The following is a 9,556-nucleotide window of genomic DNA, read 5'->3' as shown; positions in this document are numbered from 1 at the left end:
ATTTGCCAGAGAGATGCCGATCAGGATACCACACAAACCCTGTAGGCAATTAAACGTGTTTGTAATATAGGTTGTCTCGGTCAAATTCGGCAAATGAGCAGTCAATTTCATTTTCATGCGTTCAGAATTAAAACTGTTTTGCCTCTCCAGTTGTTACTGCGTTTCAAATTCAGAATTCAGCCGTTCAATTTGGTTTGGAGTCGAGCCAAATTCCTTTAGCACTCAGTTCAATTTAGCGTATCGTCATTCTTTTTTGTGACACACACGCCTCAAGAAGCGTCTGTGAATTTGAATGCTGCTTTGATGAATTGTTAAATTGAATGATTATTTTGTTAAATCGAATGACGTAAAAGTACATTTTGACTAGTCTTAAAACGAAATCGAATGACCCTTTTCAGTAGCATTCAATTTTGTGCCAAATAGAATAAGCTGGTGGTTAAATTGGCTGTTCGTTTTCCAAAATTGACCGAGAAAACCTATAATACCATACCAACACGTCACCAATTTTTTTTTTTTTTTACATTTTGATGTTGGTCTTAATAGTGCTTGGTACTTATGGTAGTTAAAGTTTATAGCGTTTTGTTAATGAGATCTTCAAATTATTAAAAAATACATCACAAATCAACTAAAAAGACGTCACTTTTTGTTATTAAGTCGTCAAGTATCTCTCCACCAAGTATTTAGTTTTATTTTAGATTTTAAATTAAAAAAAAAAGGCCTAGATGATTCTTTTCTTGAATTCGGAATACCAGGAAATGGCAGAATATAATTTAATTTGCACCGATTTATTATATTATGTGTGACTCCCAAATTAAATGTGATCGACGGTTAATCCACAAAGAGGGCGCTATTCCTTCAGGCAATGTGTTCAGGTAGACAAACAATAAGATCACCGACTTGAAATCAAGTCTATCACTGGCATGAAACAGTTACATTCAATGTTTAGTGATGGCGTACACTCTAAACGGGTCAAGGTCAAAATTGACACAGATCCAGAGTCACAGGGAGCCTTACAACTTCTTGGTCAGACTGACAGGAAAATTGATTAAAAAAAATAGGGATCCATAGCTCGGATTCTGCGTGAGCAGTTTGACCCACTTCTGGTCACTTGGACGCAGACTTTGGATCAAACTGACCCAGAAATTGGTCAAGCTTATTTGATCCGGTGCTTGGTCAGCTCAGACTTGCCTTGTTTTACTATTTCCTTCTGGGGGTTTTCTATTTAAATAACCTACAACTGCATTCCCCCAAAAATCACATTTTAAGAACAATAGAGCAGTGTAGGCATGTTTTACTTCCCTTGACACTTTAAGGTAAATAAATAAACAGGTTTTTTTCTACATTCATTGGTTCCTAAAACAAAGAAAACATCTATCCGCCACTTAGTATGTGACAGTAGTGGTAAGCTCTATCAAACTACACGTTTACAACATAACAGTAGTATTTACACACTTTTCCCATAATAATAATATTAATATATTTTAGTAGATATGACAAAACTCAAAAATAAACAAACATTTGATTTACTCCCGATCCTGCTACAGTCAAGATCAATTCAAAATTGCTTTGATCCATTTGCGGCAGTGATTGGTGGATTTAGCAGCCGATTTCACTAAACCCCTAGGATTAATCGATTTTTGGACGAGCAACTTGTCCTAAGATTAATCCTAAGTTAGGAAGAGTTTGGTGAAATCGACGGCAGATTATCTCCATTCTCCATACCATGATGTCATCAGTGCATCGTGATCTTTTCCAAGGCTGACGTCACCGTGGTGATGTGGGCCTTCAAATCTCGCACGGTGTCTCGCACATTATCGAGGGTGTCGAGAGGTATTATTGTCTGTTTGAAAGGGTCGTAGCGGACTTCGAAATTCCTCGTCATAGAGTTTGCAAAGGATCTGTAAAGAAAGATAGTACAGAAGATTGTGTTTAAATTAAGAATGCTGAAGCTACACAGCGAACCAAGTTCATTTGAATTGAGTTAAAACAATCTCGAATCAAGGCACTGGACACTATTGGTAATTACTCAAAATAATTACTAGAATAGAACCTTAATTGGTAACAAGTAATAGGGAGAGGTTGATAGTATAAAACATTGTGAGAAACGGCTCCCTCTGAAGTGCCATAGTTTTCGAGAAAGAAGTAATTTTCCACGAATTTGATTTCGAGACCTCAGATTTAGAACTTGAGGTCTCGAAATCAACCATCTAAACGCACACAGCTTCGTGTTACAAGGGTGTATTTTCTTTCATTATTATCTCGCAAGTTCGATGACCGATTGAGCTCAAGTTTTCAGAGGTTTGTTATTTTATGCATATGTTGAGATACACCAACTGTGAAGGCTAGTGTTGACAATTACCAATAGTGTCCACTGCCTTTAAATTAAGAATGGTGAAGCTACACAACGAACCAAGTTCAGTTGGATTGAGTTAAAATAATCATCGAATCAAGGCACTGGACACTATTGGTAATTACTCAGAAAAATTGTTAGCAAAAACTTACAATGGAGAGATGTTGATAGTTTACAACATTGTGAGAAACAGCTCTCTCTGAAGTAACGTAGTTTTTGAGAAAGATGTAATTTATCACTGAAATAACAAAAAACTTCAGGCGTGAAGCAGTTTATTAGGCATCTGAAAGCACACGAATAGCACACAAGTGCAACAGGGTTGTTTTTTCTTTCATTGTTCTCCTGCAACTTCGATGACCGACTGAGTCCAAATTTTCACAGAATTTTTATTTTATGCATGTGTCGGGTTACACCTAGTGAGAATACTGGGCCCAATTTCATGGCTCTGCTTACAGTAAGCACAGAATCGGGGCTTACGGAAGCAAGAACTCTGTGTTTACGGCAAGCGTATTTCACGGGTTAGCGGTTAATTTTGGCTTGTGCGCGTGCGTACTCCACGATAGGCAATCTACTCTTACAAGGCTAGCGCAGAAATTCGGCGCTAGCATGTCAAGCGGGGAATCGTGATTTTAAGTGCAGAATTCGGCGGTAAGCAGAGTCATTCAATTGGGCCCAGGTCTTTGACAACTACCAAAGGTGTCCAGTGTCTTTGAACTGAGAATGCAGAAGCCAAACTTATTTTCCACAGCAGCAATTGAGAGTTACGACATGAAAACCAGCAGTTTTCTTTGGTCGCGCAGTTGCCCTCGGCTGAATTCCCCAAAGAGTTAAGACTAGCCTCATCTCGAGTTAGGACGAGTTACTCAGCCTTAAGCTTCTAATAACTCCTAGGACTATTCCCAAGTTATTACTTTGTTTGTTAAATCGACCCTTCGACGCCATTTTTGGCCCATTTGTAGCTCATCATCCCATATGCAGTCATCACCAATGTTTTTATCTCACCTTAATTTCTGTTTAGTGTCCTCAAAACTTTCCGACACGAAGTAGACAGATTGATAGTTCTTGTCTTGGTATTCTTGAATGGCTACCTTGGCCGGTTGAAATGGACGATGCTCCGGTTGATCCGATAAAGCGTACTGTATGGAACGAAATAAAACAGTGGGTAACTAAAAGGCCTTGGACACTATTGGTAATAGACCTTATGCACATGACGTCATTTCAGTACGGCGCCCCCGCACTGAGGTCAAAAGGAGGTTATTCATTGGCCAATCTATGTGCGTTTCGACTGTTTCGTCACCGTTTGACCTCAAAGATGGCGGCTGGATGACGTCAATGCATAAGGTCTATTACTCACAATAATTCTTGGCATACAAACTTACTTGGTATAACAAGCAATGAAGAGCTGTTGGTTAGTATAAAACATTGTGAGAAACGGCTCCCTCTGAAGTAACATAGTTTTTGAGAAAGAGGTAATTTCTTACTCAAAATATTAAAAAGACTTCTAGTCAGTATTGACTTACCATTAATTCACCAGGAGCCGACAGAAGACCAGCGCCGTAGGCCCGGACCTGTTCCCCCTCTCTGCATAGTCCAAACTCCACGGTAAACCAATAAAGCTGTTGGACAAATCATAATGCGGTAAAAATCACCGGCACAGACCACTAGCTCGTTGTAGCGCCCTCAGTTGGACATTTTGTGAAATAATTTACCCTCTGCAAACTATACCCCCCAAAAAAAAGACATCCAAAAGTGACTAAAAATTGAGCAGCCATTGGCCCTTTTTGTCAAGGACAGTTACGTTCTTTACTTACCGTTGCTAGTTTTGTTATGTCGTCATCTGAAACTCCCAGCGAGGCCAATCCAATCTCCTGTAAATCAATCAATTAATAAAGGCTAAATATAGTGGTATGGCGGAGACAATAATGACAGTGAATGGTTTCCATTGTATAGCAGAGCAAAATGCAACACAAAATGTTTCAATTTCTACTCAAAAACCAAGGTTGCTACTCAATATCAGCATTCAGTTTGGACAGAACAAGTTCAGTCTAAAATCCTTCCAATGCAAAATTGCTGAATGCGAAATCGTTCCCTGAATAATCCAGAAAATACTAATAATGTGGCAGCAATTCTGTTCGTCTTGTGTGCAACCAAAGTCCCTTTTTCAAAGTCTTTGATGTTTTGGAGGCTCCATGTTTTAAAATAATAAAAATTTAACATTCTGTTTATAACGAAACACGACCGCATTCAAATTGGCTTCTACATCTACGTCTACGGCTGTTGCTAAGGGTCTCATTGATTGTATCCTTTTTATTTTTATTTTTTTTAATTATTTTTGTATATGCAAGTTCACCCCAAACAAGGCTTAAAGCCACTCTGGGTAATGGGGGCTACAAGAAGAAAATGATTAAACATGAAAATTATCTCAGGAGAGCTAGAGAAAGGAATTGATGTTCCTCTTGCTGTGCAATTATTTGTTTTATCTAATTTGTCACTGGCACTAGCCAGTTTGCCCTTTTAATGTATAAAAACAAATTGTAATTCTTAATGTGTTTTTGCAATTTTTAAACATTTCTATTGTTTATGAATCTCTGTATTTTAAACTCAATTCAGCTTGTAGCTGCGATGTTTTAATAAACCAATAATAATAATAATAATAATTATAATAATAACAATTAAAACAGTCCAGATTGTTGGATGGAGGGAAACATCCACCAGGCAAGGAGATCCAAAGAGATGCAGTACGTGGAATTAAGCTGGTGGAATGGCTCTTTGTTCTAAGTATCTCAACAAAACAAGAGTGTATGGGTGAGACCAAGAAGCAGATAGTCTGGTTTCATGCTCAAACACCCCAATAGGAGGAATTGGGTCGGACACACTGGTGGCTCATTTACCATGGAAACATCTGTAGAAAAGTCAGATTTGCAACGTTGATGAAGAGACAATCCATCCGTAGCTTATTATTGTTCTACAAGAATTGGTTAAAAAGGAAACAAAACCTACCTGAGAAAATTGTGCAAATTCTGAGTTTGCCAGCATCGGTATATGACCGAGTAGTTCGTGGCAACAATCTCTGAAATTCAACAGAAAAATCCTATGCATTATGCAATTATTACTCTTAACATACTTTTTTGCAAAAAACAAATGTTCCAGCAGCATGCATGGTGTGTGTCAATCACTCTATATCTAGGTTACTAAGTTCATAAACTTCATGTGGGCATGCAGGTATAGATAATGTGGACATCAACACCGATTTGTGTTCACGGTCATTAAAAACGACGACATGCACGAAGATCAGAATAAAACTTTCCCACTAACCCTTATAAAGCGTCTAGTTTTTATTATTGCTCAAGTTTTCAGTACGACCATAAAACACACAACATTCAGTACACTCCTTTCATAATAATGACATCAAAAGCCCAATACAAACAGTGCCCTAGCCCCACTGAGGTAAAAAGAAGATCAATCACTGACTGATGGTCGTACGCAGTGCGCAATCATAATATGCCCTTTTAGAAACCACGGATTCGGCTTTGGGTTTGGCTTCAGGCTCCGTCCTCTCGTCTGAAGCCCTGCTGAGCGCGTACGCAAAGCACACGCAATATCGCCAAAACAACCGCGGGGCCAAGCTAGCCTGAGCAGAATCTGGAGCCGAAGTCGTGGATTCAAAAAGGGCCTTCAATGTTACAGAAATCACATGTAATTCAAAATGAAGAATACAAGTTATAATAATAGTCAACATCAATGAATAGTGAACTTACGGCTCAGGTGTGTGCATTGGTGATGAGGAATGGCGTATATATTGTGTTGTCTGAAACACACGGAAGGCAAGGCTGGCCAAGAAATCTCTAGCAGTCAATAGACCAGCAACAGGTCGAAGCTGAAAGCCAGTCTTAGCTAAAATATCACAAAATCAAAAACTTCAATATGTTTGAATATTTTAAAATGTGGAAGGCAACAATTACAAACGGCTATGAGTGTGGTTTAAAGGCATTGCAGCCGAATTCACGAAACGCTAGGAATAATCGTTTATCGAGTTAGGACTATTAGTATAAACTCGTCATAACTTAGGATGGGTTCAATGCGTCCTAAAGTCTATGATGACATAACGCGTCATTAAGTCCTAAGATCAAGTTTAAGTTGGGGAGCGTTTGGTGAAATCGACAGCTGGACACGTTTGGTAAGGGTCAAAGACCAGAATTCCCAGCTGGTTTATGCCGACATAATGCATAAAATAACAAATCTGTGAACATTTTGACTCAATTGTTCATCGAAGTTGCAAGAGAATAGTGAAATATTGTTGCACTAATGTGTGTGCTTTATATCAAAAGGTTTACACGCCAAACGTTTTTTATGGTTTGAGTGAGAAATTACCTCTTTCTCAAAAACTACGTTAATTCAGAGGGAGCCGTTTCTCGCAATGTTTTAACTATCAACAGCCCTCCATTGCTCCTTATCAAGTAAGTTTTTATGCTAATAATTATTTTGAGTTGTTACCAAAAGTGTCCGGTGCCTTTAACCAATGTGTTTTGAAGACTAATGTATCGTCCAATAAGTCCCCATAGCGGGTGATTTGCAACACACCGCGCCACAAAGACTTTCTCGTGCCTCTCAAAACACACGGTAATTCTTTGCAACCAGGGTGATTTTTTTCTGTCACTATTTGCATGCAACTTCGCGACCAATAGAAATTTTCACATGTTTGTTATTCCTCGATATGTTGGGATACACCAAATAGGATACTGCTTTGACAATTACCCAAAGATACCCTGCCTCGGATACCAACAAATAGAATACTGCTTTGACAACTACCCAAAGATATCCTGCCTTTGACAATTACCTAAAGATACCCTAGCCTTGGATACCAAACTACATAATGGAACCTGATGAACACATACCCCCCCCCCCCCCCCCAGTAAAGCTTGGGTGAAACTATTTTGATCAAGCACAGATCAATAATTGCATTGCCCAAGAACACTACAACGCAAATCGGCTGCAAGGCATTCTTTAACCACAGATATGCAGCCAGTTTGTTATGAATCAAGGCTAAATAATTCGTTCAAGTAACTGAAAATTAACAAAGTGCATACAATGACCTCTGTAAATGAACTGCAAAAATTGTTAATGTCGAAAGTGCATTCCAGTTGTTACTTCGCTGACATGAAACACAAGCGTAAAACAAGCAATTATTTGCTAGACGTAGAACCAACTTTTAAGTTTTAACATAATGCTGTAGTTGCCAATTTTATTTCAGTTTCCATTTTTACCTGCTGGTAGTTCCCTGAGTAGTTGCTTTGAATAATTTGCTTTCACACATGTAGCTTTTAGTTACTCTTGTGTACTGCTTTTTTTATTGTCCTTTTAATACATTTTGTAGTTATTTGTATTTTGTAGTTATTTGTAGCTTTGTATACAGCGCCCCAATGTCTCCACTTTATGCAATTTAAAAGCGGTTATTATTTACACTATCAATTAGCATAATTACTGTTAACCTGACGATGACTATAGCAAGCTAGTCGAAACGTTGAGACTAATTCAGAACCGACTCCGCGGCAGTACAGTTAATTACGATCCTATAAGCTAAAGTAGTAGTCCAAGTCTATTTTCTATACCATCCGCCCTGGGATAGTTGAATAGCAGGACAGTTCTTTTCAGAACAGAGAAGTATCCCGAACACCCGAACAATCTACTCCGCGATAGTATATATAATAAAGCAAGAAAGTTTTCTAAGAACAAACTCTACCTGGCAAGTAGATACACATATGGTGTTACCGCAAACCAAATATACATTGATACCTCAGCATGCAATGCCTCACACCATTATACTGCTAATCTTCTCTGAACATTCAACCATCTACTAGCGTTTTGAAATAAGTTATACCGTCTAGATTTTGTCCCCATGGAAAATTAACGTGGACTGGAGGATGATTCAACAGAGGGCGCTATCGGAAGTAGTTTGTACACAATTTACCATAATGGGGGACACAATCTCTTGCAACACCAGCACGCGGGTGTGGTGCATTCATTAAAGGCAGTGAACACTATTGGTAATGGTCAAAGACTAGCCTTCATAGTTAGTGTATCTCAACATTATGCTTAAAATAACAAACCTGTGAAAATTTGACCTCAATCGGTCACCGAACTTGCGAAAGAAAAAACATCCTTGTCACATGAAGTTGTGTGCGTTAAGATGGTTGATTTCGAGACTTCAAGTTTTAAATCTGAAGTCTCGAAATCAAATTCGTGGAAAGTATACTTCTTTCTCGAAAACTATGCACTTAAGAGGGAGCAGTTTCTCACCATCAACCTCGCCCCATTACTCGTTACCAAGTAAGGTTTTATGCTAATAATTATTTTGAGTAATTACCAATAGTGTCCACTGCCTTTAACATAGCAAAACAAAGTTCACTGCTGAGTTGTGCCACCCACACACAGCCTATTGCTGTTGAATGGTTGCTCAACTTGCAGGAAAATGTAGCGATGAGCAGAAGGGTGTGGTTCAAGATCTAAATAATAGTTCTTACAGGTTAAACAGAAACGTACCTTTAAGGAAGTTAGAGACATCTTCAAGTTGTGGAATAAAATCTGGACTGAGAAGAAAAGATACAATAGGTATACAGGTGATATACAGGTTTAAACCATGATGTCTTAGGAAATAATGTCCAATGTGGATTCGCACCTTGTAAACCATTATAAGGTGATATTGGGTCTCAGAATTCACCACTTCAATAACATATCTTTCTGAAAGTTTGTTTATACTCAGCGCCTTGAGTTCCTTGTTGGTAGATGTGTGCGATATGACGAATTTGTGCTGTTTTCAGAGCAGTCACAAATTGACAAGAATGGTCAACAATAGTATTATAAAGAAACATAACATCATTCTTCCTTGATTTAATTTGCAAAAAATCATGATTTGGTTATGATCTTTGTCGTGTTTGTTTAAGAGAACAGCGAAAGCACGTGTCCCTGGTTGAAGGGTATTCCTCACCTGTACAGACCAACATTCTCTAATTCGCTAAATGCTGTCACGTGCTCCTTACAGGCATGCGTAGTAAACAGCTGTTGAAGTTGGCGGTACACGTAACCCCTGTGGCAAAAAGGTGCACAAAGTTATGACGTCACTGATGAATCAAAGCACTAACTATTACAACCAACTCATTAACTGCAGGAAGATTGCACATTATTGACTGTGTGAGCGGGCCAACGCAA

At 38.6% G+C, this 9,556-nt stretch overlaps 1 protein-coding gene across 1 annotated transcript in view; it reads right to left on the bottom strand.

Annotated features, from left to right (window-relative positions):
- Window positions 1-697: 697 nt before the first annotated feature.
- LOC139939760 (tyrosine 3-monooxygenase-like) overlaps window positions 698-9,556 on the bottom strand; it is a 29,778-nt gene continuing 20,919 nt past the window's right edge. The window contains exons 7-14 of the mRNA XM_071935865.1: window positions 9,336-9,434; window positions 8,891-8,937; window positions 6,109-6,244; window positions 5,351-5,420; window positions 4,162-4,218; window positions 3,871-3,966; window positions 3,353-3,486; window positions 698-1,898 (exon numbers count right to left, since the gene is read on the bottom strand). Of these exons, the coding sequence (XP_071791966.1) occupies window positions 1,733-1,898; window positions 3,353-3,486; window positions 3,871-3,966; window positions 4,162-4,218; window positions 5,351-5,420; window positions 6,109-6,244; window positions 8,891-8,937; window positions 9,336-9,434 (805 nt within the window). The 3' untranslated portion in view covers window positions 698-1,732. The remainder of the gene's footprint in view (window positions 1,899-3,352; window positions 3,487-3,870; window positions 3,967-4,161; window positions 4,219-5,350; window positions 5,421-6,108; window positions 6,245-8,890; window positions 8,938-9,335; window positions 9,435-9,556) is intronic.

This window comes from Asterias amurensis, chromosome 7, assembly GCF_032118995.1.
Source record: "Asterias amurensis chromosome 7, ASM3211899v1".
In the NCBI taxonomy this organism is placed as follows: domain Eukaryota; kingdom Metazoa; phylum Echinodermata; class Asteroidea; order Forcipulatida; family Asteriidae; genus Asterias; species Asterias amurensis.
This window is presented reverse-complemented; position numbering and strand designations above follow the sequence as displayed.